Here is a 26371-nt window from a genome sequence, read left to right as displayed (position 1 = left end):
GGTCGGGTAGTCGGATTCACTAATGTCTATATGCCCGGCGGTAATCTGGAGGAGAACAGGTCGCGCGCTTTCAAGCTGGAGTGGCTCCAGCAGCTTATTGTTAAGGTCACGATTTAGGAACTGGATCTTCACAGCACTTAGGACTTAGGGACAAATATTTCGCATTGAAGAGTAAACTAAACTAGCAGTCGATTTCAGGTGCGCTGGATGAATACTTATACCAAGAGCTAAGATTATCATTGTCAGAGGCAGATTATGATTGTCAGAGGCAGATTGTGATTGTCAGACACAGATTGTGATCGTCAATGGCAGATTGTGATTGTCGGGGGGCGGTGAGAGGCCTCCCACTTCCTTTTCTCCGAACAAGGTGCAACCTTAATATCAGCCTCTTCTTCTCCTCCTTCGGTTAGTTGTTTGGCCCTTTTCTTGGCACCACTGTTTATATGCATCTGTTTCTAGGAGGGCATCGATGGGTTCCCATGTTGCTTCTGTGTAGCCTTTCCATTTGACTTTGACTTGTTTGTTGTCTCTGTGGGTGCGTTCGCCTAAAACTTTCTCGACTTCCCAGTAGTTCTCTCCATTGATCACTCCCATGGGTTGTGGTTGGCTGTTATGGGTGTCTTGGGATGGGAAGGGGTCATTGGCTGCTAGTCGCAATCGGTCAACGTGGTAGACGTCGTGTGATCGTGAGCCAGGAACTTCAAGGCGGTATGTATGGGGTGTCACACGTTCCAACACTTTACAGCGTTGGTGTTTTTGTCGCAACTTCCGTCCAAGGCCTTGGCCTTGTTGTTCAGGGCGTAAGGTTAGCCACACGAATGAGCCGATGGGGAAGTCTGGTGCTGGCCGGCGGTCTTCGTTCTCTCTCTGCTCCATTTCTGCCCTTGCGAGAGACAAGTTTGCGTGTGCCCATTTCTGGGCGTTTCTCAAATGTTGCATGACTCTTTCGGCTTGTCCAAGGGGGCCGTTCTCGTTGGGCTCTGCAGGCAATGGTGGTGCTGAGAAGGTGCGTGGGTGGTAGCCGTGTAGCAAGAAGAATGGGGAGACATTGGTAGCGGCAGAGGGTGTTGCATTCAGACTGAATTCCACTGTTGGTAAGAGATTTAACCAGGCTGGGCCTTCAGCATTGAGTTTTGCCAGTTTGGTCTTAATTTCAGCATTCATTCTTTCTGCAGCACCATTTGTCGCTGGGTGGTATGCTGTGGTTGTCAGTCTTTCGATGTCTAGTCTCTTGCATAGGTGACGCCAGGCTGCATTGACAAACTCCCGATCAGAGAGTATAGATTTTGGCATCCCATGGATTCTGTAGTAGTGTTGAAAGAAGCTATCAGCTACTGATTCCATGTCCAAGGAGTTGGTGGGGATGAGCATAACGCCTTTGGTCAGGCGGTCGACTATTGTCAGTATGTGTGTATACATTATACCCCCCTTCTGTGCAGGCTCTAGGGGTCCTATGAAATCGATGGCAATCTCTGCCCAAGGTTGGTCGGGAATGGGTAGGGCTTTGAGTGTGGTTTCTTTGCTGTCTCTTCGGATGTTTGTGCTGCCACAGACTTGGCAATTTCGACAGAAGCGGCGAATATCCTCCACATAACGAGGCCAGAAGAATTCACGTGCGAACTCGACTTGCATTGTGTTTTTACCAGGGTGCAATAGTGTTGGTGAATCGTGGATGTTCTGAAGTACTGCTGTGCGTAGTGGTTCGTATTCCGGTACCCAAAGTTTGTTTCTGAAGCGTACTGCTGAATCGGCGTCCAGGGAGCAGTCTGATACATTTACCCTTAGTTTTGTTCTGATGGTTTCAGGCCACTGGGACAACCCTTCAGTTAGAGCTCTATGGATTTCTGCATACATTTCATCTGAGTTGCATGCTTCTACCCAGAGTTCTCTCAGGACAGGGGGAAGGGAGGGTACTGCTTGTTGGGTTCCTGTTGTGCAGATTTTCAGTGTCTTGGAGTCACCATGTAACATGGTCACTAAGCGGCCTTGGTAGCGTTCGTCTGATGCGTCGTCTGGGGTATCTCGGCGAGAGAGTGCGTCTGGGAGGGGGGATAATTTCCCAGGGCGGTGGACAATGCTGCAATTGTACTCACTCAGGGTGAGGTACCATCTTGTCTGGCGTTCTGATAGGTGCTGTAACTTTGTGAAGTGCAGTAAGTTCTTGTGATCTGAGAGGATGGTGAATTCGTCTCGTAAACCTTTCAGTTCACTGCGCCACTCTTTCAGTGCACAGATTATTCCCAACATTTCTTTGTCATGGATTGGGTAGTTACATTCTGCAGCAGTCATCTTCCTACTGAAGTAAGCACAGGGCCGTGTAGAGTTGTCAGCTTGTTTCTGTAGGAGGGCAGCGCCTAAACAATAGCCTGAGGCATCTGCTTCTACTATAGTGGGAAGCTCGGGATCGTGTGTACATAGGATGGGTGTTGTCGTGAAAGCGGTTTTGAGTTCTTGGAAGGCTTCATCTTCTTGTACACCCCACTGGAATGCTTGGTCTTTCTTTGTCAACTGTAGTAGGGGATTGGCGAGTTTGGTGAAGTCAGGAATGAAGGAGCGGTAGAAGTTGCACAAGCCTAGGAAGGAGCGGACGTCTCTGATTTTCTTTGGTGTTGGCCATTCCGTGACAGCGGACACTTTGGAGGGATCTGTAGAAACGGACCCAGGTTCGAGGATGTAGCCGAGGTACTTGACTTTAGTCACTGCGAACTCACACTTGTCAATGTCAATTGTCAGTTTTCCTTCCAGGATCTTCTTTAGTGCTAAGTTGACCTTTTCGTAATGGTCTTCAAGCGTTCCATCAGTGTAGATCAAAATGTCATCAACGTATGCAGACAGCCACACATCTAAATAGGGCCGTAGAAGGGAGTTCAGGAAACTTTGGAATTCTGCAGGAGCATTGGCCAGGCCAAAGGGCATTACTTTCCATTGAAAGAGGCCATGTCTTGTCCTGAAGGCTGTTTTCCACTCATCACCTTCTGCAATTCTTATGTTGTGGAAGGCTGAGACCACGTCTAGCTTTGTGAACCATTTTGCTTTAGAGACGTTTTTCAATGTTTCTGTAATGTTAGGCAATGGGTATCGGTTCTTCTTCATAACAGCATTCAGTGCGCGGTAGTCCACACAGAAACGTAGGCCACCACCGGGCTTCTTGACGAAAAGGATTGGTGCAGCAGCGGTGGATTGACTTTCTTCGATGTAACCCTTCTCCAGTAGCGCTAGAAGAGTTTGTCGTAGTACAACTAGTTCTTCTCTTGTCATACTGTACAGGGGACCCCAGGGGGCTTCTTCGTCTGGCACCGTGAGTTCTATCTTGTGGTCGTGTCCAGGTCGCCGTGGGGGAAGTTTCTTCGTAAACTGTGCGTCAGGGTCGAACGCTTTGACATTCTCAGTATCAATCCAGTGGGGGACCTTCTTCTTCCAGACATTGGGGTCTGCAGGCTGTCGGTCTCTCTGGAGTCTGTCAAGCGCCTTGTTGATATCGTCGATTGAAGCCATGAACACATGGAGAGAGTCCTGGCTGACAGTGTGAAGGATCTTCGTAACATCGTAAATTTGCTCCAACGTTGAGCGGAAGTTTGGAGCATTCGTAAGTTTTCCGTGGGCAACAATGCCGGATTTGAACGTAACCGTGTCTTTTTCGCAGTCAATGAGTGCGCCTTTCTTCTTTAGCCATGGGTAGCCAATGAGCAAGTCTTCTGCAAGCTCAGGGACCACCCAGGCGACGTGATTTTCCTTTTGGCCAGACACATCTAGTGTGAAAATGGCCACCGTGTTTACCGTAACAGGATCCTTGGAATTGAATGGGGACAATCTAATCGGTCGGGATGCTTTATGCGTTGCAATTTTCCATTTTTGTACGAGACTTAGAGTGATCATGGATGGAGAGGCACTACCAGTGTCTATCATGGCGGAAGCAGGACATTTATCATTAATTACTACATCTAAATTAATCGAAGTAGCTCCTTGAGAATTCTGTTCGTTCTGCCAGTTTTCTACTAACTTGCTAAGCTCTTTGTTGGAAATTGCTTCCGACCTCTGGTCACGACTTTGACCAGAGGTATCTAGTTTTCCTGGTGTTCCGAACCAGGAGAGGGGCCATTGTTTTCGTCCGTTTCCAAGAGGGGCTTGACGACAACATTGCTGTTGTTGACTCGGGTCGGGCGTTGGCCAGTGGGGGGAGTAGGGGGAAGATAAGGGCACGTTCGGATAACGTGCCCACTTGCGCCACAGCGGAAGCAAAGCCGGTTCTGTTTTCTGCTTTCGAGCACAGCAGGAGGCACCCACTTGGCTCGTGGTTTGTTCGGCGCGCTATGTGAGGCGGCTGCGACAGGCGTTGGGGTCCAATCCATCGCATCCGGTGCTGGTTGAGAGTGGCGATGCGTATGGACGGGGGCAGGGGGTGGTGCCACAAAGGCAGTGGGGAAATCTTCGCACAACTTCTGCCAAACCACCATGACAACTGTTGTGTATTCTTCGTACGTTCCCACGTCTGGGTGTGACGCCAAGGCATCACGCACTTTCTTTGGGAGCGTTGCTGTCAGTTGTCTCTTCTTTACGTTGTCAGCCCACGCACTGGAACCTGCGTCGTTCAACAGTTGTGTTACCATGGACACATGTGCCTGGGGTGATGCCGACAGATTGACTCGCAATGTTGACACTTGGTGAAGAGCCCGGGCGGCAGCAGCAGGGTCCACGAACAACGTATCTAGATGCTCGAGGAACTTCTCGACATTAGCTTCTTCAGGCTTTTTGAGCATCGTCTTCACATAGTTGTGCACCTGCGAGGAAGCACCATCTACCAGGTGTCCATAACAGTGCAGGATGAACTCAGCCTGGGATACGTAGTTGTTTCCTGTTAACACCCATTGTGCTTCTAGGAAGGTTCGGAAAGCAGGGTAGTTAGAGGGTTTCGAGTTGTCGTATGTTAGGACCGGAGGTGCACGTGATTTGCCCGCTAGGACGATTGACGCTGGGGCTGAGGCTTCGTGGAACTGTTCCGCCATCTCTGAGTCTGAGTCGGGGACAGCGATCTTCATTGCTTTTGAAGACATGTTTTCTTGGTGGGGAAAGGGAAAGAAGGAGGAGGATGAAAAAAAAGAAAAGGGTAAAAGGGTTTTGAAGGTAAAAAGTAAAAGGTTTGATGAATGCGAAATGATGTTAAGGTCACGATTTAGGAACTGGATCTTCACAGCACTTAGGACTTAGGGACAAATATTTCGCATTGAAGAGTAAACTAAACTAGCAGTCGATTTCAGGTGCGCTGGATGAATACTTATACCAAGAGCTAAGATTATCATTGTCAGAGGCAGATTATGATTGTCAGAGGCAGATTGTGATTGTCAGACACAGATTGTGATCGTCAATGGCAGATTGTGATTGTCGGGGGGCGGTGAGAGGCCTCCCACTTCCTTTTCTCCGAACAAGGTGCAACCTTAATACTTATAAAGGTCGTGGATAACTTGAACCTCGAATATGGCATCACACACCAGGACATTGCCCCACGAAACCTCCTGATTGATGAGTCGACAGACTCTATCATGCTCTTTGACTTCAACTTTGCAGCTCGCATGGATTGCCCTTCACCTGTAGAGGGTGAGGAGTATGTCGAGGACCGGAACGATATCAAAGGCGTCATATTCACCACCTACGAGATTATTACCCAAGACAATAGTCTCCGGAATATACCCCACGAAGATCAGAACATTGACAGCCTTACATCAAAGTGGGTGAAGCATCTGGAGGTAAAGCTAGACCATCCAGGTGCGTCATATCAGCTTTTGTTGCAAGAGTGGCAGGATCGAAGGGCAGGAGTCTGTATAGGTGATGTCGCAAGGGTCATTGACTTGCCAGCCAGCCATGCCCAAGCCACCGCAGAAGACCATTTACCTGAAAGATGCACATGGGCAGCCAGTCTATTCGACCGTGAATAATTTCTATGAGAGGCGGCGGGATGCATGGGCTAGGGGCGACAAGGTCCTAAACTGGCAACGGCTGCCCCAGAGGCTTCTAGACAATGGAGATCGGGTGCTCGCTAGCGGTGAGATATTTAGCTGCTGAAAACCGGTGGTCCTATTGGCATTTCAGAAATAATCTTGTAGGTTAAATTATGTAGAATTCTATGTAAAGTAAATGGCGTTTACAAGCCCTTGGTACAGAAGGAGCTAGAAGCTGACTGAACTCTGTCTGGTAAAGTGGACAAGACAAACTGGTTTCACTTGGGTGATGCTGCCTTGCTGTTAAGGCTGCGCCTGGGATATATGGTGGGTGGGTATGCTCCCCACATATTAATCCCTTGACAACCCCTCTTAGGTAGTTTCTTCTTCTTTTCCCCTCAATGCATGTATTCTGACTATCCTAGCCTGCTACAAAGAACATCTTGTATCTAACCCGTGACAATATGCAAATAACGACAGTGGAATGATGCTTCATGTATTCTTCTAGTGGAGCATATTGCTTCTCTAATATCTAGGGATCAGTAGCTTACTCAGTATATACCACTAGCCTTGTGAAAGATGCCAAGTCCAATCAATTCAAATGAAACGTGTGATCTAAACATGTAATAATAGTGCAGGCTGTTGCCGGTGCTTAACGCTGAGTGCTCAGAGAAAATACCGTAAGACGTTTTATTTGAAGAAATCGAAAGAAGAAAGAGAGAAGAAATAAGAAATCTAAAACCAAGTAAGTGCCTTGTGTCCTAGTTGTATTCCCTGCTTTCATTCAACAGAATTTTCCATCAACCCCATTGTCATTGCTGGCTGTTGTGGGTTTTAGGGTCCAGGGTCACATGACAATCTGACCCTGACACCACTCTGAAATAGACGTACGAAGCGTCACAGAGTTTCCTTCCTTCTTCATCAAGCAATTAAGAATCAGAAGAATCGACATACATTTCTAGGATCGCTATACGTACGAGACTCGCGTATCTATATGCATCAACGTGAGTGATTATTAGCGCTTGTTTACTGTGGTCGATAGCTGTAGGGTTACAACTACCGTATCATAGACGTAGGCGTAACACCCACACTGTCATCCATGGATCGTCAATTGTCAATGCACCCCCTGGCTTAACACAAAGTACAAGGTCATAAAGCAAATAGCACCAATGGTCTATGAGCTAGATGTGCCAAAAGGGATACACCCAACCTTTTATGTTGATCTACTGAGGCTAGCAGGAGAAGACCCATAGCCAGGACAAAACAAGCCCCTTCTTCAATGAAAAAGAAGACGAAGTGTGGCTTGTTGATGAAATTCGCTGTGCCTATGGAGAAAAGAAGAAGAGAGTGGTATAGATAAAGTGGAAAGGATTCAAAACACCAGCCTATGAACCAATCAATAATGTTATCAAAGACAACTAGGAAGCCTTACACACTTTGGAAGTGAGTGAAATAGGGACTGATAATAAAAACAATGGACTAAAAGAAACTTGCCTCACACCAACCAGATGATCGAAGAGCAAGTGGAGGAAGAAAGAAGGGGCGGAGAAGGAGAATGATATTGCAGTTTAGTATTGAATATAGAAGGCAGTGAAGCCAGGCAGGGACATAGTGGAGTGAGTAGATGTAGTTCACCCTGCACACCATCACAACCTTGTAGTTAGACTCCTTTTACATCCCATCAATTAATAAAGATTCTATATGTATGTTTGACAGTATTGTGTCTTGTAACTGTAACAGGAGGCACCAGTGTACTGTGACAGGGAGAGACCCCAAGCCATTGATTCACAACAGAAGGCCATTGCAATGACTAACCAGTACTGCGAGGGCTATGCCTGTGTAGTGCTGTAGTAGTGAGCCCCCATTCTCTTGAGCCCACCTAGCTCTACCTCCCTGAGATAGATCAAATTGGCTTCCTTTTACCTTCTTCTCTTCAATGTGTAGTATTCAATGCTTCATGATTCATGAACCTGCTTACAAGAAACAGCAACTAACTCAAGACAAGTATGCTAGCAAACTTAGCTTGTTAACTAATATTCCTTATTTTTTGATCATTCTACTGATGATTCCAATTTGTATCTGGGTTTCATCATACAGTCGCTTTCACAAATAGGGCTGAAGATAGAATGAGTCTGGCATCGAAGCAGGTTGAGTAACAGTGCACAATCTATTGCTCATCTAATATACAGATGCCAGTAATTACATGCCAATTCCTTGGCACTTATTGCAGTTTAGTACTGAATATAGCATTGCGCCTCACCCGTAACAGCACTGTAGAAAAATAAAAGAGTTTACAGAGACCAAGGCCAAATGCTGAACTTGGCTGCTAGTTTTGCATCTAATCTTAGTCTTCCTCCTCTTCCTCTTCCTCCTCTTCCTCCTCTTCCTCTTCCTCCTCTTCCTCCTCTTCCTCTTCCTCCTCTTCCTCCTCGGAGTATACTCTCTCTGACTCAGTGTAAGATTCCGCAGTTTCGGAGTATTCCCCCTCTGAATCAGAGTAATGCACCTCTTCCTTGGGGACGTAGTTCGCGTTCCAGTCTTCGTCGTCTTGTTCGAAAAAACACCAATCGTCAGAGACCATGCTCTTGTAACCATGGATATTGACGCACCAGCAGACCCTAGCTATCCATTCACAGTCTACATAGACAGGCCGTGGCTCTGGGATGTATCTAGGGCTAGGTGGTGCTGCAATAACAACCTTGCTGGCAAGGGCAAGAAGCGCAGTTGCAATCCAGGACTTCATGGTTATGTATTGGAACTTGTTGGCGGAACTTGAGTGGTGAAAGGGGGCCTCTGTAGTTGAAAAGAAGCACTTAATAGTGATAAGAAGTTGAAAAAAGCAAGATATCTTGGAATAATGGCTGTAGACAGAGCAGGTTTGAGAGAGCTGGGTGATAGTGTGAGAATGAAGTGAACATCGAGGTGCAACTCTTGCAGAGAAAGAGCTCATATATATACTCTAGCATCTCTTGAACAATGGCAAAGTCCTAAATGTACTTTGATGCCTCTTTGGAGCATATGTCATGCGTAATGAATGATGGCCAGTCCATTTATCTGTGCATCTTGCATTTGCAACTCGGCCTACTTGTGATAGACAATTGCCATGACCATTATACTATCAAAGCTGGCAGTACTACCGGCAGTTAATATATGCCCTGCCTGGACTTTAGTCAAAATTGCGAAAGGACAAGAAAGACTTAAGACAACAGTGCTCAATATAGCGTCAAAGCATTTGTGAATACATCGAAGCCAGACGTCGTCAAGACGATTTCCACCCATCTCATGGGGGTATAACTAGTAACAGTTAGTAACAGTCTGGCTTGACTATCAATGACATTTGTTACAGACTCTGACAGTCACGGGTCTGTCTCTCGATAAGGACATCGAAGAACAGCAGTAGATAAACTTTTGCATTATCGCCAACTCGCAATAGAATCTATTGCTATTTAATAATAGAAGAGTTTTTGCAACTTAGACGTCTAATTGATCATAGTACTGTACTTAATTATTGTGATGTATGAGCTGTGCGGAAAGTGGAATTTCACGCGCAAGTCCCACGGGTACCCGTACCCGTGGCCCAATTAGGCCCCCTAAGTCCGCGACTAATTATGCCTCTTTTATATGCTTTAGAGACAAATGGCTTACCATGGGATACGAGAAACAACAAGGGATTTAAGCCTTGATCTTCTTAGAGAGCGGAGACGGGGACACAATAAGGATGTTGGCGCTAAGGGTGAGCGGAACTCCGGCCGGGCGCTTGCGAGAATAAGAGCTATTACGAAATTGCTTTGTCCAAATCCTAAAATTCTGATTACCTATAGTTATTGATCCCTCAAAACATGCTTGGCATTACTGTTACATATGCTCAAGGGCATTTTATTAGCTGTTTATCTGTGAATTTAGTAGCACTTATGTTAGGCAACCATTTCTTCCTGCTACTACTACCTCTGTTCAGGGAATGCCCGTTCCAATCGCCATCCATGCTTCCATTTCCTGCTCTTTTTGTACAGATCTTAGTTACTCAAGCCAGTGTTATTTCTATGAACTAGCACAGGTTCATATGTACATGCCAAGACTTTCAAATATCAAGAGTTTACAACATGACACCACTAGGGTACCCTTTGCAGGGCAGGTACTTAGCATTAAAGGGGCGATGCATCTTTACAGACCTTCAATGTTGGAATACTTTTACGTATGGTTTACTAGGGATGTTCTGTTATATGATGAATACCTACCATGAGAATAAAAGTTGTACAAGACTAGGCATCCTAGCAGCTCGACAACATGTATGACTGTGAGTAGCAACAGTTCTTTCACAGGGAAACCCTCACGTTAGGAGTCATCGAGGAAAACGACCAGGTATTGGCTAAAGGGCTCAACATAACACCAGCACTTTTATTGGAGGCATCATCAGTAATATAATAAAGTATTCTATGGAACTACACTGCAATACACAGATGTGATGATAAATCTTGTGCTTGATGTCATGAGATGGTGAAACTACAATAATGTATCTTGATAAATCAAAAAGAGCAAGAGGAAATAGAGCTACGGTAAGGCTGTTCAAGTATTTAGACACTGTCACGGGTTTGATACAATACCAGCGTGTCCTTCCAGGCGCAGCCCTTACAGACACACACACCAAGACCTTAGAGAAGCTCTGTGTTACGGGCCTAGTAAGTAATAACTTATACACCCGAATGAAGGGAACTTGAACTTGAATATTTATTTAACGTCTACGGGCGAATGAAGGGAAGACACGCTCGACAGGATATACACACCAACTCTATGTGATTGACTAGTCATGTCTGTGACTGACTAACCCTAATGTTTGGGCGAACTGGATAAGGGACAGAAATCCTGGTAACCCTGACTTAGGTTACTGACAGTTGTGAACTTTGTTATCCCTGCTATGAACCTTCAGAACCTTCAGTGGGTTGACGTTCCCGAACTTTCACCAAGGGTCCAGCCAATCAAAGTGCTCCTTTAAAGCCTATATCCACCACACATCTGAATCAACAACCTTCTGCAAGCGCCTGCATACCTCTATCGGCCTGGCCTGGATATACATACTCATACTGGCCAGGGTAGCACCGACAGGTCAAGTCGTAAGTTACTTGGTTAGGCAGTTAAGAGTGAAGGTGTTGCGGTTTAGCAGCGAGAATAGAAGGCGGTGAGGCAGAGCAGTACCATGTAACATAGTGGAACCAGTAGATATAGTTCACCCCGCACACCAGCATTGTCACGGCTTAGTGTGCAGTTGGTCGTGTAGACAGGCTCGGGGATAATCAGAGATTCAACATTGAGGAGGAAGAGGGAAACAAGTATCCAAGTAACTCAAATGATTGATAAGTTTTTATCATACAGTAGTGGGGGAGGCTGGGATAGAAAAAAAAACAAGAGCGAATAAAGCGCGTAGCAGGGTGATGTGATTAGCGAATTTCAGCACAAAGATGTGAAGTCGCCCTCTTCAATCCAAAAAGCCCCATAAAAAACTCAACTCACCTCAACTCGTTCAAGGACACGAGAGGAGAATTCGGCCAACTGAAATGAATGTTCCTTCTTCCTCCCACCACCTATCTTATTATTATTATTGTTTGAGCAGCAAGACCAACCTGTGATCGGCAATCCACCCCTTTTACGACCTTTTTTCCATGTCCTCCTTCCTTCGTCAACTCGTCCCCTTCCTCAAAGGTCCAGCAACGCCGCGATCATTCCCAACAACAGGCTTCCAACTACTTCCTCGCCATGTTGCAGTCGAAGAAGAGACTTTGCCCGATTATCTCGCGGCGCGGTACTACCCGGCTTTGATTGGCCAAGTCTTAGAGTCTCGATACCAACTTGTGGGCAAGTTGGGCTTCGGAACTACGTCTACAGTGTGGTTGGCAAAGGATTTAAAGTAAGGAAACACAATCTTGGACGAAATCTTTCGCACCAAATATCTATCAAGTGTTGTTTGCAGACTGGATTAACTCAAGACTTTGTCCCATATTCAGCAAGCATTCTCATGTTTCTATCAAAATCCTCATCCGATCATCTTCCCTTGGATCACGATCTAGAGTTGAATTAGACGCCAACTCTCGCATCAGTCAAGGCCCAAAAAATCATCCCGGTCGCGACGCCCTCCGCCCCCTCTTGAATTCCTTCATCATTACAGGACCCGATGGCGAGCATCAATGTCTCGTGCACCCACCTCTGTGGGAAAACATGGCCACGTTTCTGAGTCGAAATCCCATAGGGAGGCTACCTGCCCCTGTGCTCGCCATTGTCCTTCAGAGGGTATTCCAAGCTCTGGATTATCTTCATAATCACTGCCATCTAGTCCATACAGGTCAGTCATTGCAGTGCTGCTCCGTCTATTCGCACTGCAGTTCTAATCTTGCAACTACTTCTCCGCAATAGATGTCAAGGCCGACAATATCATGTTCGGTATTGGCGATGATAAAACACTCTATGATTTTGAGGAAGCTGAAGTTGCGAGCCCAACGCCCCGGAAAGAACTGGGGGATGGCAGAGTTATTTACGTCTCCCGTACGATCGATAGACCTTCTAAAATTGGGCCTCCTGTCCTCTGCGATTTGGGGTCGGCATTTCCTGGAGATACGCCGCGCATGGAGGACGTTCAACCCGACCAGTATCGGTCGCCGGAGATGATTCTGGGGATTCCATGGTCGTATCGAATCGATGTCTGGAGCGTGGGCTGTATGGTATGTTTGTTGTTTCATTATCTAAGAAGTGCTGTTTGTGGTTCTTCTGTTTCCATTCCCTTCCATTTTCCGCGTGAAATTACTTATGTTACAACGTCTTTAATTCTCACGCTTCTTCTGCAGATATGGGACCTGTTTGAAGCCAAAATGCTCTTCCGTGGCGGAGATCCGGAGCCCAACACGTACCGCGGAAGAGCTCACCTCGCAGAAATCATATCAGTCCTCGGGTTCCCAAAACTTGACCTCATTCAGCGAGGTGATTATCGGTCGAAATTCTTTGCCGACACAGGTAAGACTTTGTCATTTCTTCCCCTGTTACGAAATTAGAGCTTGGACAGCCTAGCTAACATCCCGAGCAGGGGAATGGAATGCTGGGATTGAACTTCGCCCCCCTCAATCGCTGGAAACTCTCGAGACTACTCTACAAGGGGAAGACAAGGAATTGTTCCTCAAGATGGTTAGGGCGATGCTTCAATGGGCGGCCGAGGATCGGAAAACGCCATCCGAGCTGGCAAATGACCCTTGGATTGTGAAACAGCTTTCGTGACATGTATTTGGTTTATGGGGAGAGTCCCTGGGTCCATGGAGTTGAACGGGGGTCTAGAGTTTGAGGGGACTGTGCTCGTGATAGAGACAAGACACTGTTTGGATAAGCAACAGCTGACAAACAGCTAGACGCAGGTGGCATCGCTTGATTTAATACGCAGTAAGACAGTTGATTTATGCCCTCTATTCGCATTATTCCCCCTCATCCCGTGGCACAACATCCTCGACTCTAAAGGATTTGCCTAGTGGCCAATCCGCAGAATCTCCACGAGCCTCTCCACTCTCAAATCCGGGGTTCATCTCATGTTCAAGCTTTTAAATCCTACCTGGTGGAATTTTGAATTCCTTTCGTGGACAATCCCTGTCCGACGTTCGATTCGGCGAACACTCCAGAATGAAAAAAAAAAGCTTAACGGAACCAGACGAAACTCATCCACGCGAGACGACAGTTGGCCGCAAGACGGAATTAAGGGACGACACTCCAAAATTATCATGCACCCGACCGAACCGAAACCTCTCATATACATCCTTAAAACCTAGAAAATCTTTTCTTCTTTGAAACTGATGAATTTGCATCTTCATCACCCAGTATGAAAATATCGACGATTCTCGCTTTTTCGAGCCTAGGTGTTCTCGCTGCGCCGAATGTCGAATTAGACGCCGGAGTAGTCACTGGCCTTGCGATCGAGGTGTTTTCTCGCTTTACGGTGAACAAACATTTATCTTCAAATCGCCTAGGCTGTGCCTCCCCTCCCTCAGCCAATTGCGATTTCTCCCTCCTGTGCCGTTGGAGACATTCGATGGCCCGATTAACGCGACGGCATATGGTCACCAATGCATCCAGCAAAGTCCAGGCAAACACCATCTTCGTCCCATCTTTTAGAAATGCTAATATTGGTTGCAGGCAACTTTGCCAACCCCAAGAAGCTAGGTAGTAAGGTTGCTGCCCTAGTGTGGTCATCAGCACTTAGTCGTCCAAACGCATGTTGGAAGTTCACCTCCGGACATCTTATACAGTGGTTCCCATGGTGCTTTCTCATCTGGGACAGATAGCTCAATCTCATGGTCCATTCCCAAACGGCGGGGTGGGAGACACTTGGTTAAGCATCAACATTTTTCTGACACCCAAGTAGGTACTTCGCTTTTCCACTTCTTTGGTGGTCTTGGTAGGGGCGGTCCAGTGCCTTATTGATGTCTTCAATTGTAGCCCTGAAAGCTTTGGCATTATGTGTACTGTGATCCTAGTGGTCCTTTTCAATCAACCGTTTAAAGGTTTTCAGTCTTAACACGTATTGGAGCTGGGACCACAATGCTGTATTTTTGCCACAGACTTTTCTGACAGGTCTTGTGGAACTTGTCGGGGGCTGTGCAGGGAGGTAGGGGCATTGAACTGCTTTGTGGCCTTGTTACGGGACTTGTAGGTATTACTGAGTTTACTGATTGAATGACTTTATTGTCAGATGATGGAGAAAGGGAGAAACTATCTCAAGTGTTTGTTGGCAGTGCCCCTTCTTTTATCCTCTGTGTTATGGGCATGAAGCGCAATGCTGTTGAACGTATAGAATCTTTATTAATCGATGGGATGTAAAAGGAGTCTAACTAAAAGGTTGTGATGGTGTGCGGGGTGAACTATCTCTACTTGCTCCACTAGTTCCTGTCCGGCTTCACCGCCTTCCATATTTGGTACTAAACCGCCCGCAATACTCTGCAAGGTTTTCTGCCTCTTCACATCTACTTTCCTATTCCGGTCTAGTCCCTCATCATTTGCCTGTCTACCCAGTAACAGTGGCCATGACATTATTGATGTGTGTCGCACTCTTTGGTTGGCCTGCTCTGCTGGAGTCCTTTCCTGCTGGTTTGAGGAGGTCGACATGAAAGACTTTGTGGATCTTTCCTGGGACATCCAGCTCGTAGGTCAAAGGAGACACTTGCCTAACCACCTTGTACTTCGCATTTAGCCAGTCTATCTTCTTGCTTGGTCTGTCCATTTGTATGTTCTTCATTTTCAGCCATGCATTGTCTCGTCTCCAGGCTTAAAAATTGGTGCAGGGCTGCGGTGTCGGTTCGCTTGGACTTCCATGTTCTGCTGTATCTCTGCTGCTACCACTTGGGCCCACTCATTTAGCTCTCCCAGTTTGATCACCACTTCCTCTACCTTCGCCATTCTGCCCCCTTCTGCGCTTTTGTCCATTCCTTCTGTCTGCACTGGTACGATGTTGTAACCATGCACAAGGAAAAAGGGGCTGACTCCATGGCGGCGTGGCTGAGGACGGTTGTTCAATGACAGCTGTGCCAGGGGGATCCATTCGGGCCAATCTTCCTGGTCCATTGCGATGCGCGTTCGCAGGTAAAACAGCACTTCCTGGTTCGCCCTCTCTGTACCCCCATCTGTTTGGGGATGGTATGCTGTCGAGAGCTTCCTTTCAATACCCAGTACTTCGCACAGTCTTTTCCACATCTCACTCACCCATTGCTGCCCGCGGTCGCTGACAATCCACGTTGGGGTCCCATGGTGGGCGTATACGTGTGTGATGACGATCTTGATCACTGTTTCTGTCTCAATGTCCGCCAGGGGAACTAGGATTACGTTGCCTGTCAGTCGGCATGTAACTGCTCAAGTTCTCCACCCGCACTCTCGTTCGCCTCTCCCATCAACGCTGCTTGCATCGCCGCAACGACCCGTGTTCCGAGTCACTAGTTTCTTCCTATTCCTCAGTTATCACCTGAGGGGCGATTTTTACTTTCCTCGTCTTTCCAGTAGGCGCAGGGGGGAGGTAAGGACATTGGGCTATTTTGTGCATGTTCGTGCCACATCGGATGCAGAGGTTGTCTTGGCGGCGTTTTTGCAACTCCTCCTTAGTTACCCACAAGGCCCTCTGTTTCTTTGTCTGTGCCAGTGATGATGCTCGAGTTGGGGCCCAGTCCATTTCATTAGGGTGTCTACTGTTTAGGGGCTTGGTCCTTGGGGAAAAGGAAGGCTGGTTGGACATTAGGGTGTGTACGTAGGAGATGAGCTCCCCCGTTTGCAGCAAGTTGTCCTTGAAGGTTATATAGCTTTCATTTGGGCTGCGGTTTCCCATCTCCAGTACAATCTCGGCAGAGAGACTTTGCCGGAGGAAGGCGATTTTAGCGGTGTCTGGCCAGGTGTAGGCACCTGCATCTACGAGTAGTCTTTCATACTCAGCTACATGTTGGGGGACCCCCTTCTTTCCAATTTGAAGGTTGCTAATCTTTGCCGTTGCACTTGTCATGAGGCTGCTGTCTTTATAATTAGATCTGAGGTATTCAAAGAATGCGTCCAGTCCCTCGTTTTCTGGCATTTCCAAGAAGCTGGGTAACAAGGCTGCTGCCCTCGTGTAGGCATCGCCACTCAGCTGTCCAAATGCATATCGGAGGCAACCTCGGGCTCCTCCAAGAGCCTCTCCATCCCGCTCAAGCTTTCCTGTAAGGTCTAGCAGAAATGTAGGAAGTAGAGAAGCATTAGACCCATCGAATTTCTCAATATCTGAAGGCTGGGGTCGTCGTTGGGGTGTCTGTCGGGGGGCTTGCTGGGGGACCTGCTGGGGAACTGGGAGGTGGAGTTCCTCAGGTGTGTTTCTGTGGCCTGCGGTCAGTAGTGATTGTATTTCATTGAGTATCTGTCTCATCATAGCCGTCTCCTGTGCCATTTGTTCCATTGTTGGGTATTTGTTTTCCACTGGGTGTGGTCCATTGTCCATTGTATTATATTCCATTGGTTGGTTGTTGGCCATTGTTTGACTATTGCCCATTGTGGTTATTTTTATTTCAAAGGAAAGAAAAATAAAGAAGGTGAATTTTGCATGATGTCACGGGTTAGCGTGTAGTTGATCGTGTAGACAGGTTCGGAATTAATCAAGAGGTTCAACATTGTAGAGATTTGGTCACTAAGCTGGCTAGAAGCGGACCCCAGAAGACTCCGGCTGAAGTCCGGATAAAGCGATAAGAACCAACCCCTTATCTGGAAGGTCTCCATATAAGAAAGAGTGTTCCTATTCGCACCATAATAGTTTCCTACTCCCACATGAAAATTTAATGCCCCACTTAACACCAAGTAACTGAACCAATCAAATAGTCGTACTAGCCCCACCTTATAACATCCCTTTCCTCCTCAATTCAAGAAAGTCTACTCTGGGCCTCTTGCGCCGAGTGTTGTATGTAGCCTCCTTCCCTCCCTCTGCCTCCTGTTGTCCCTCCTGCAGTGTCTCCTGTGATACCTCTTGTGGTGCCTTCTTTGGTGATATCGTCAGTGTCATTTGCCATGTTTCCGTCTTTCCTTTGCCTTGAATTGTCTCCATATCCTGCTGATCCATAGACTATTGTCAAATTGGTTATGTGATTGGTTCAATTACTTGGTGTTAAGTGGGACATTAAATTTTCATGTGCGAGTAGGAAACTATTACGGTGCGAATAGGAACACTCATAAGAAAAGGGGCAACGATAACTTGGGAATTAGTAGAAGATAGATCTGTAAGAAAACTTATTTGGAATTACAGGACCTGTCACGGACAGGCAGGAAGGCTCTATGAGACTGACTTAACAGCTCAAAGACAGGACAGGCAGGACAGGTAGACAAGGACGAGGACAGGAGGAACAGTATATTCAGGACGGTAACAGATACCAGGGACAGAAGACGGGGACAGAAAGATCAGTATATTCAGGACGGTAACAGATACCAGGAACAGAAGACGAGGACGTTGCTTGGTGAGCAACATTCAGGTGACAGAGGGAGATTCTAGCTAGTCTATATATCTACAAGAGTCATAGTGAATAAGAGCTACAGTGGAGTGTGAGGCTGGTAGCGGTGAGCAAGGCTCCAGCATCAAGCAGGACAGTGGTCATGCAGGGAACGCTAGTGTAGCGAAAACGGTGGTCATGCAGAAGACAGTCTCATGCCATGACGAACGGTGGTTATGCATGAACACTAGCGTACTGTGACAGTTATGCGGAAGACGCTAGCGTACCGTGACAACGGGTCAGTTCTGTGATCTCTTCCATTCGGACAGCAAAGGCAGCAGCGTCTCAGGACTGGGTAGAATCGGGCAGGTCAGAGATTGGCTCGAATCCCATCCGGGGTTGGAATCCGTAGTTCGCAAAGAATGGGGGAATATTGGTGGTTTCAGGGTAGTGCGCATTGCCAGGGAACTCGGCTAGCGGCAACCAATCTTCCCAATCGTCTTGTAGATATGCTACGTACGCACGTAGATATTGTCCCAAGACCGAATTCATTCTCTCGGTTTGGCCATCAGTTTCAGGGTGGTGAGCAGAGGACAGGGCAGGTTCAATTCTCAAGGACCCAGACAGGCACCTCCAAAATTCGGCAATGAATTGAGGTCCTCGGTCCGAGACGATAGTCGATGGAAGGCCATGCAACTTCCAGACATTCTTCAGGTACAGGCAGGCAGTGTCTTCGGCGTTACAGTTGCCGTGACAGGGAATCAGATGACGCATCTTCGTCAGATGGTCTACAATCACAAGGATGGCATCGTAGCCATTGCTCTTGGGCAGGTGGGTGATAAAGTCAGCAGATATATCACGCCATGCTCTCTCAGGAATTGGCAGTGGGCGAAGCAGGCATTTCTGGCTATCATGGAAAGGTGTCACGCGGCGGCAGGTATGGCACTGGCGAACCCAGCGGGCGACATACGGTACAGACAGAGGAGCTCTGCTTTCAGGGCATCGCTTTCAGGAACATACAAGCGGTCTCGTACGTACAGGTAGCCTTCACGTTCCGAACACTCAGCCAGGGTGAGCGTCGGCAGGCGGCTCGTTTCAGGGTTCAGGATCGCTGCTAGGGCAGCACAGGGTACAGGATCGGAATCGTATGCAGCGCAGAAGAGTTCTTGCAGAGTCGTCGGCGGGACGATCTGGTTTCAGGGTTCAGGATTGCTGCCAGGGTAGCATGGGGTACAGGGTCAGAATCGTACGCAGCGCGGAAGAGTTCTTGCAGAGTCGTCGACAGGACGATCTGGTTCAGGCGCGTCTGGCAGCTAGCATCCAGTGGCAGGTTGTGATTCTTCAGAACAGTTTGGCTCTGGTGCAGAAGACAATCATCACCCTCCTTAGGGAGGTCTTCTGACCGGCGTGTGAGCGAATCAGGCTTCACACCTAGCTTACCCGGGCGGTAAACGATGTGGAACAGAGGCAGAAACAAAAACAGACATGGGGACAGAAGCAGGAACAGAGGCATGGGCTTCTCCTTCCACGGCAGTAGAGACAGCAGGAGCAGCAGGGGGTGGTATGGCTAGCTGGAGTTTGTCAAGGGCCCTTTGCTCATTGAGGCGGGCCTGGTAAAGCTCACTCTGGGTTTCCTTCAACTCGCTTTGCACATATTCCAACTGACCCTGTGTTGCTTGGAAGTTCGCAGTGAGACTGTCTCATACAGCGGCGAAGTTCGCAGACTCAGTGGTCATAGTATGGTTGAGAGCAGTGACTTGCAACCTCTCGAAGCTATCAGGCGAGGATGGGGGGGGTTCGGGTGGGCAGACATCTCGTCAGTGTCTATGGGATGAAGCAACGTAATGTCACGGACAGGCAGGAAGGCTCTATGAGACTGACTTAACAGCTCAAAGACAGGACAGACAGGACAGGTAGACAAGGACGAGGACAGGAGGAACAGTATATTCAGGACGGTAACAGATACCAGGGACAGAAGACGGGGACAGAAAGATCAGTATATTCAGGACGGTAACAGATACCAGGAACAGAAGACGAGGACGTTGCTTGGGGAGCAACATTCAGGTAACAGAGGGAGATTCTAGCTAGTTTATATATCTACGAGAGTTATAGTGAACAAGAGCTATAGTGGGGTGTGAGGCTGGTAGCGGTAAGCAAGGCTCCAGTATTGAGCAGGACAGTGGCCGTGCAGGAAACGCTAGCGTACTGTGACAGGACCCATATTCTCACAAACATTGAGGGAGAAAGAGAAAGAAACTTATCTAGATGACTCAAGTGAGTGAGGGGTTTTGTACTTTAATGGGGCTACTTCTGTAAGTGGGGTCATATGGATTCCCTCTTCCTAGGCTCGGCCCGCCCTAACACCCCAGCGGGCACGTCGTTTCTTGTTTGGGAGAGGAGGTAGAGGCCACAGGGGTGGGGGCCCATTCCATAGCATCTGGAGGGGCCTGTGTGTGCTGGACAGGAGGGGGGTGACGAGGGGCCATCACAGGAAAGTCTTCGCAGAGTCTTTGCCAGACAATCATCACTGTTGTGAACTGTCTTTTGTTAAACTTGATTTTATTAAGGTAAGAGTTTTCTCTCACGTGCCACATCGCTCTATACATATCTACATCTTGTATTTACCCGATGTTGACCCGGATAGTGGCGGAATATTCACAACATTCCCCCAGATTCGGCACTATTCTGAGGTCTCATTTGTTGTTATACCGTCCGGTACGGATCGGATATTTATGTCCGACCGAAAGGTGTTAAGGTTTTGATTCAGTCCTTCTACATGATAAACGTCTATGGTAACCTTGAAGCCCCCAACATCAATCTTGGCAAGACCCATGGTCCGGGTTTCCAGCCGAATTCCGCCCCAGAATACCGGTATAGGATTTATTTTTCAGTGGCTGGGGTGTTCTTACTCTGGTTATCCATGAAACTCATGTTGGCAGTAATCTTCCTATTGTCCCATGATGCTTTGTTCCTGCAGACTTCTTGAGTATGGCCGACTTTACTGCAGAACTGGCATGTAGGCCTGGCCTGGTTCTTGTTTCCGTGGCGCGTTCTGGCGGATTCCTTATTTGCGCCGGCTTTCCATGATTTGGGCATCATGGCAATGTCATCGTCAATGTTCATCATCACCTCATTCCAGGTTCCAGCGCCTTGTCTCACATTCTTTTCAAAAATTTTGGCAATGTGTGGTGGCAGACGTGATATCCAGAGGTCGATGATGATTCTGATGACGAAATTGCCCATCGTTGTGTCGCTGGTGAGGGACTCGAGTCCAGGGATGTCTTCCATCTTGTCACGGAGATTGTACCATTTCTTCAGGGCGGTATCGTCTTCTTGCCATTCCATGACCTGCTTTATATTGGAAAGTATTCCAAAATGTCTGCGGTGCGTGGAACCGTTGTACCTTTCCTTCAGTGATGTCCAACATTTTGACACATTGTCCGAGTTCTCAACGACCCCAAGGTCCCTTTCCTGAAGGCCAGCACGGATTATCCCGAAGGCATCGGCTATGTCGACCATTTTGTCATTTTCTGACTTTTCAAGCTCCATGGCGTTGACAAATTCCTCCTCCTTGAGTCCTTTGAACAAGTATGTAACTTTTCTAGCCTTCAGATTTCTTATCGTCCCTTTTGACCATTCCTCCGAGTTAAGGTCGTTGAGTTTGGGAAAATTCGGGAACATGGTTTCCTTCGAACTACTGCTCGGAGTTGCTTGTGTTTCCTGCCTTTTGTTCGAATTCATCGATTCAACCAACGTTTTCAAGATGATACCGAGGTTCTCTTGGTCCAAGTTATTCGTTCCGACGTTCTGGTTGGATGCCATCTTGAAGGGTCCGTGTGTGTGTGTGTTTTTTCTTTTTTTTTTTGAAGAAACAAAGTAGGCAAGCAAGTGCTGTCGAGATGTGTGTGATTAGGGAGATTTCGATTTTGTTCCGTCTTGTTGAACAGTGTCTTGATTGATACTTTGTCGTGTGGCGGATTATTCTATTATCGAATCTTTTATAGGAGGTGTTCTGCTAGTTGAAAACACCGGGCTCATAACCTGTTGTGAATTGTTTTTTGTTAAACTTGATTTTATTAAGGTAAGAGTTTTCTCTCACGAGCCACATCGCGCTATACATATCTACATCTTGTATTTACCCGATGTTGACTCGGATAGTGGCGGAATATCCACAACAATCACAACCTTTGCATATTTCGTGTATGTTGTTTCTTGGTGGGTTGCCAGTGCGTCACGGACTTTCCTTGGCAGTGTTGCAGTGAAGTATCGCATTTTGATGCTGTCTGCCCAGTCATTTCCACCTGCAGCTCTCAACAGCTGCGTCACTTGGGTGATGTGGGCTTGGGCAGGCGTAGACATTTTGGCCTGCAATGCAGTCACCTTTTCCAGTGCTCGCGCAGCAGCAGCTGGGTCCATGAAGGTGTTGTCGAGGTGTGTGAAAAAGGCCTCGAAATCTGCTGTCTCCTTGCTTGCCATCATGCCTTGGATCCAAGGTTCTATATCCATGGCTGCCGGTCCTGTCAGATGACTGAAACAGTGTATGATGAAGTCTTCTTGGGTGGGGAACCGGCTTCTATGATACTTCCACTGGGCCTTCAGGATGGTGCGGAAGGCTGGGTAGTCTAGGGGTTTTGAGTGGTCATAGAGGCGGACAGGATTGCTTGGTCTCATTGTGGCGTTGGTGGTTTGCGAGCTGTTATCCATGGTTGTAGAGTCTGTCGTCATGACGGTGTCGTAGAATTGTCCGTCCATCTCTTCGTTTGGCTAAAGGGGGAAAAATGAATGTGAAATGATATTGAGATCCGAACGTACATCTGTGAAGATCCAGTTGTACATTCGAATCTCAACAGCAGGGAGGGAGGTAGGGGCATTGGGTTGCTTTGTAGTCAAAGGCGCCATAGCGGTGGCAACGGCCTTCTTGGTGGCGCTTGTCGAGTTCCTCTCTGGGAACTCAGCGGGCTCTCTTCCGGTTGGAAGCTGATGGGGTCAGGCTGCGGGGGTTTGCAGCCTGTTGCGCGGGGAGCTTAAACTTCTTCATAATTCTTTGGCTTATCATAGAGGTCGAGGCGCTACCAGTATCTATTAAGGCGATGGATGGGAAACTCCCATTGATGACCGCATCTACCTCTATAGCTCGGTTCTCATTTGGCTGCTCTCTATCCTCCTTTTCCCAGCTCAAAATGAATTGTTTAGGTTCCTTCTTAGACCTCTGTACACGACTTTGCACAGAGGTATCTAGTTTTCCGATACTTAGCTCCCCATGGCTAGTATAGGGCTCGGTTCCCATCGTAGCTTGGACATCCCAGGGAGGTGGTGAATAGTTTTGTGTCATGGGTGGTGTTCTGCATATTTGTGTTTTTTGTGTCTTCAACAGGGACACACTGGGGTTTCTCGTGTCTTCAACAGGGACACTGGGGTTTCTCGCGTCTTCAGCAGGGACGTCTGTGTTGTATTCTATCGAGTTTTCGCACACGCTCGATTCTTCGGACGGACGAAATATGGTAAGTCGGCATTAACTTTTCGGTTCTTTCTGGTGTGTGAAGAGACGAATTCGGCATAGGAAGAGGAATTTTTGCCTGGAAAGACCATTGCGCTTTCAAGAAGGCCCGAAATGCTAAGTATTCCAGAGGTTTAGAATGGCGGTACATGCGGACTGGGGAACGTGATGTGAATGTATGGGCCTGTAGGAAGGTCCAAAACACTGGGTAGCCAGAAGACCTTGAATGATCGTATAGACTAATCGAGATGTTGGTCTTTGTTATAGTGTCAAGAGGTTGGGGGTGGGTGGCCGTGTTTACTAGGTCTATCGTCATGATAGTGTCGTGAAACCGTCCGTCCATTTTCTCTAAAAGTTGAGCCGAAACAAAAAGGGATACAGGATGTGAGATCTGGCAATATCGCCTTGTGCAAGGTGCAACCCTAACGGATGTAAAAAGAGTTTAGCTGGAAGGCTGTGATGATGTGCGGGGTGAACTGTATCCCCTCGCTCCACTGTGTTCCTGTTCTGCTTCGCCGCCTGCTATTGGCAAAAAGGAGGGCTGGTTGGAAGCTCTCGTTAGGGCTTCTATTTCCCATCCTAAGCACAATCTTGACACATAGTCTTTGGCGAAGAAAGAGATTTTGGCAGAGTCCAGCCGGCCCCAAATGCATAACGGAGGCAACCTCGGTCTCATCCAAGTGCCTCTGTATCCTGCTCAAGCTTTTCTGATAGGTCGAGCAAAAACGCAGTGCGGCGTTGGGGCCATCAAACTTCTCGACATCTGGGAGTTGGAGTCGTCGCTGGGGTAGCTGGTAGTGTCTTTGCGACTGGAAGCTACAAATTGTGATTCGCCAACGGTTCGCCTCATAGGCCGAAGGGTGCTGGGTCTTGTGCGTGCGGAGTCTTTGGTCTTTGTATCCTAGCTTGTCGAACCGCCTGTCTAGGATTTTGTAAGCCTCTTCTTTTGTTGCATATTCTTGTCGACGTGGTGTCTCTGTTGTTTGGCGGCGTTGCTGTTACACATTGGAGGAAAAGGAAAGGAAACTAATCTTAAGTATCGAGAGGGGTAAAGATAAAGATTCTCTAACGACAGCGTCAAAGAGGGGCTGATCTGCACTAACCAATAGGCGCACCTTGCACACATTCCATTTTGCCCTTCCACACATTTCCCCACAAATCTGCAAGCAGCCAACTTTTCGTCTCACCTATGCCATTCTAATTCTGCACCTGCACACAACTTTGTGCAGGACTCAAGCTTTTCCCGCTTCTTCACATACATATTCTAGAGAGCGTTCTTTCCACGTGTTCAAGTTTTATGCCCTCATGACTTGCCAGTTCGGATTCCGTGCCGGCTTGGCTGGGCATCCTCACCAAGAAGCCCCAGCGTGCATAGCGCAAATACACATCTGCCCCCTTTCGAGCTTGCAGCTCCTCTTTGGGCATCCACTTCGAAATCTTGCCTCTGTAGGGACCCTACACTGTCTCCGTCAACACCCAAGTGTTGCAGAGCAGGCTAGTGAGAGATTATGGGCTTGACCAAAATAAGAAAATGGAGAAAAATGGCAGAAAGCCTTTCACAGTAGTATCAGACCACAGGAACTTGCTGCATTTCACTAAGCTACAACACCTGTCAGAACAATGCTCAGAGCTCCAGGTGAACCGAACATCTGCAGTCACAAGCACCCAACCTGTAAATGAGGACAAACCTCCTGAAACGAATACCGTCTGATGAAGAGGGAAAGAAGCATATTAAATTCAGACGAATGTTTGTCGCTGTTGCCTTTTTTAAGAGCCAGCCCCAGCCCTTTGTGGTTGATGAGCACCTGTTTTCTCTTGCATGGGTTAGGCGTTGTCCAGGCCAGTTTATATGCTAGACATCTCTCTAACTGCTTTCAAGCATCGTAAATCCTTCAAGCCTACCATCTCTTTTTCTCCATTAAATGAATCCATACTGAAGACATCCGGCGAATATGAAGTCACTAAGGTAAGGATCCTCTTCACTCGACTTCCAGATCTAATACTGCCCTCGAAAGCTTAGTGCTAAAGCTAATTCTCTTAGACAACAACCCCAATACGTTTATCCTCTTGGAAGACGCATGACTACAACATAATCTGCAAATCGGGAAAAGGAGGTCGTCCAGCATCTGTCAAATATGAAGCACTGTTCACATCATAGAAGCAAGCGTTCGCGCTCGAGCAAACTTCTGGTTATGCATGATGCTGCGAAGAATATATCCCCCGTGCTACAGATTATCAGCCAAACTTGTGATTGATATCCGTGGTGCCCAACCTAGATAGTTTGTTTGTATTATTTAGCGTCTACCTAGTGTAAGCAACTTGATGCTACAGCCCATACATTTGTAACCCTAGGTCACGTGTAATGACAAGGACTAGGAGGATGACTTTTTGCACCAAAAATTGGTCCTCAATTCATCTTTTATTTCGAGTTACTTTTATACCAACCCCCTATTTTCTCCGATAAGCCAAGTTCTTATCAATTCACCCGATAACTATCCGCTGTTCTTACGAACACAAAGTTGAAAACCACAAAGCCCATGGCTACAGCACCACCATCACAGCCAATCATGACAGCAGGAGCATGTTGCGGGTTTTCGCAAGAATCTCTAAACAGCGTTCTAGATATTTTGACTTGGAGACTTGCTCTAGCATTCGCACATCTAGTGAATCACGTCCAGAAGGAAAGAACATTAGTTCATTGAAGGCGGGCCATTTCTAGGCTCTTACATTGGATAGCTCTCAACAAGAAGCACACGCCAGCGCTACCCAGAGAAATGCGCCTTTAGTGAAATGCCCCAAGACAGTGCTCTCCATGTCCTTACTGTTGTTCTTTCTTTACTAAATGGGTTCACCTGCAAATCGACATAAAGCCCGACTGCCACGAAACCCGAGACATGGTGAGTTTCAATCTTTTGCTTTGCTCCATGCCTTCCTTGATATCTTGGCCAACCGCGGCTTGATAAAATCCATTTAGCATGTGAGGACTTGGTGAT

At 47.5% G+C, this 26371-nt stretch overlaps 9 protein-coding genes across 9 annotated transcripts; 2 read left to right on the top strand and 7 right to left on the bottom strand.

The window, feature by feature from the left end:
- Nucleotides 1-381: 381 nt before the first annotated feature.
- HOO65_011386 (Retrotransposable element Tf2 155 kDa protein type 1) lies at nucleotides 382-3906 on the bottom strand (the record flags this gene model as incomplete). The annotated part of the gene is made up of 1 exon (XM_070999964.1): nucleotides 382-3906. One exon carries the CDS (start codon nucleotides 3904-3906, stop codon nucleotides 382-384), a length of 3525 nt encoding a protein of 1174 aa, XP_070863207.1.
- A 155-nt stretch (nucleotides 3907-4061) lies between these two features.
- On the bottom strand, nucleotides 4062-5036 carry HOO65_011385 (Retrotransposable element Tf2 155 kDa protein type 1; the record flags this gene model as incomplete). Its single annotated transcript, XM_070999963.1, has 1 exon — nucleotides 4062-5036. The coding sequence occupies one exon, from the start codon at nucleotides 5034-5036 to the stop codon at nucleotides 4062-4064; it is 975 nt and encodes a 324-aa protein (XP_070863206.1).
- A 13-nt stretch (nucleotides 5037-5049) lies between these two features.
- On the top strand, nucleotides 5050-5930 carry HOO65_011384 (uncharacterized protein; the record flags this gene model as incomplete). Its single annotated transcript, XM_071006086.1, has 2 exons — nucleotides 5050-5121; nucleotides 5448-5930. 2 exons carry the CDS (start codon nucleotides 5050-5052, stop codon nucleotides 5928-5930), a joined length of 555 nt encoding a protein of 184 aa, XP_070863205.1.
- Nucleotides 5931-8277: 2347 nt separating this feature from the next.
- Nucleotides 8278-8676, bottom strand: HOO65_011383 (uncharacterized protein; the record flags this gene model as incomplete). Its single annotated transcript, XM_070999962.1, has 1 exon — nucleotides 8278-8676. The coding sequence occupies one exon, from the start codon at nucleotides 8674-8676 to the stop codon at nucleotides 8278-8280; it is 399 nt and encodes a 132-aa protein (XP_070863204.1).
- A 2911-nt stretch (nucleotides 8677-11587) lies between these two features.
- Nucleotides 11588-13187, top strand: HOO65_011382 (Serine/threonine-protein kinase SRPK; the record flags this gene model as incomplete). Its single annotated transcript, XM_071005739.1, has 5 exons — nucleotides 11588-11832; nucleotides 11912-12264; nucleotides 12336-12640; nucleotides 12764-12929; nucleotides 13000-13187. The coding sequence occupies 5 exons, from the start codon at nucleotides 11588-11590 to the stop codon at nucleotides 13185-13187; spliced, it is 1257 nt and encodes a 418-aa protein (XP_070863203.1).
- Nucleotides 13188-15191: 2004 nt separating this feature from the next.
- On the bottom strand, nucleotides 15192-16956 carry HOO65_011381 (retrovirus polyprotein; the record flags this gene model as incomplete). Its single annotated transcript, XM_071005680.1, has 2 exons — nucleotides 15192-15763; nucleotides 15969-16956. The coding sequence occupies 2 exons, from the start codon at nucleotides 16954-16956 to the stop codon at nucleotides 15192-15194; spliced, it is 1560 nt and encodes a 519-aa protein (XP_070863202.1).
- Nucleotides 16957-18226: 1270 nt separating this feature from the next.
- HOO65_011380 (uncharacterized protein) lies at nucleotides 18227-19617 on the bottom strand (the record flags this gene model as incomplete). Its single annotated transcript, XM_071005834.1, has 5 exons — nucleotides 18227-18869; nucleotides 18920-19071; nucleotides 19116-19194; nucleotides 19322-19548; nucleotides 19588-19617. 5 exons carry the CDS (start codon nucleotides 19615-19617, stop codon nucleotides 18227-18229), a joined length of 1131 nt encoding a protein of 376 aa, XP_070863201.1.
- Nucleotides 19618-20761: 1144 nt separating this feature from the next.
- HOO65_011379 (Retrovirus-related Pol polyprotein from transposon TNT 1-94) lies at nucleotides 20762-21703 on the bottom strand (the record flags this gene model as incomplete). Its single annotated transcript, XM_070999961.1, has 1 exon — nucleotides 20762-21703. One exon carries the CDS (start codon nucleotides 21701-21703, stop codon nucleotides 20762-20764), a length of 942 nt encoding a protein of 313 aa, XP_070863200.1.
- Nucleotides 21704-22003: 300 nt separating this feature from the next.
- On the bottom strand, nucleotides 22004-23213 carry HOO65_011378 (uncharacterized protein; the record flags this gene model as incomplete). The annotated part of the gene is made up of 3 exons (XM_071005928.1): nucleotides 22004-22645; nucleotides 22694-22858; nucleotides 23007-23213. The coding sequence occupies 3 exons, from the start codon at nucleotides 23211-23213 to the stop codon at nucleotides 22004-22006; spliced, it is 1014 nt and encodes a 337-aa protein (XP_070863199.1).
- Between the last annotated feature and the right edge of the window lie 3158 nt (nucleotides 23214-26371).

Source organism: Ceratocystis lukuohia (genome assembly GCF_044167205.1).
Source record: "Ceratocystis lukuohia strain C4212 chromosome Unknown Supercontig1_pilon, whole genome shotgun sequence".
Classification (NCBI taxonomy): Eukaryota; Fungi; Ascomycota; class Sordariomycetes; order Microascales; family Ceratocystidaceae; genus Ceratocystis; species Ceratocystis lukuohia.
The sequence above is the reverse complement of the archived record's forward strand: the minus strand, read 5'-3'. Positions and strand labels throughout refer to the sequence as shown.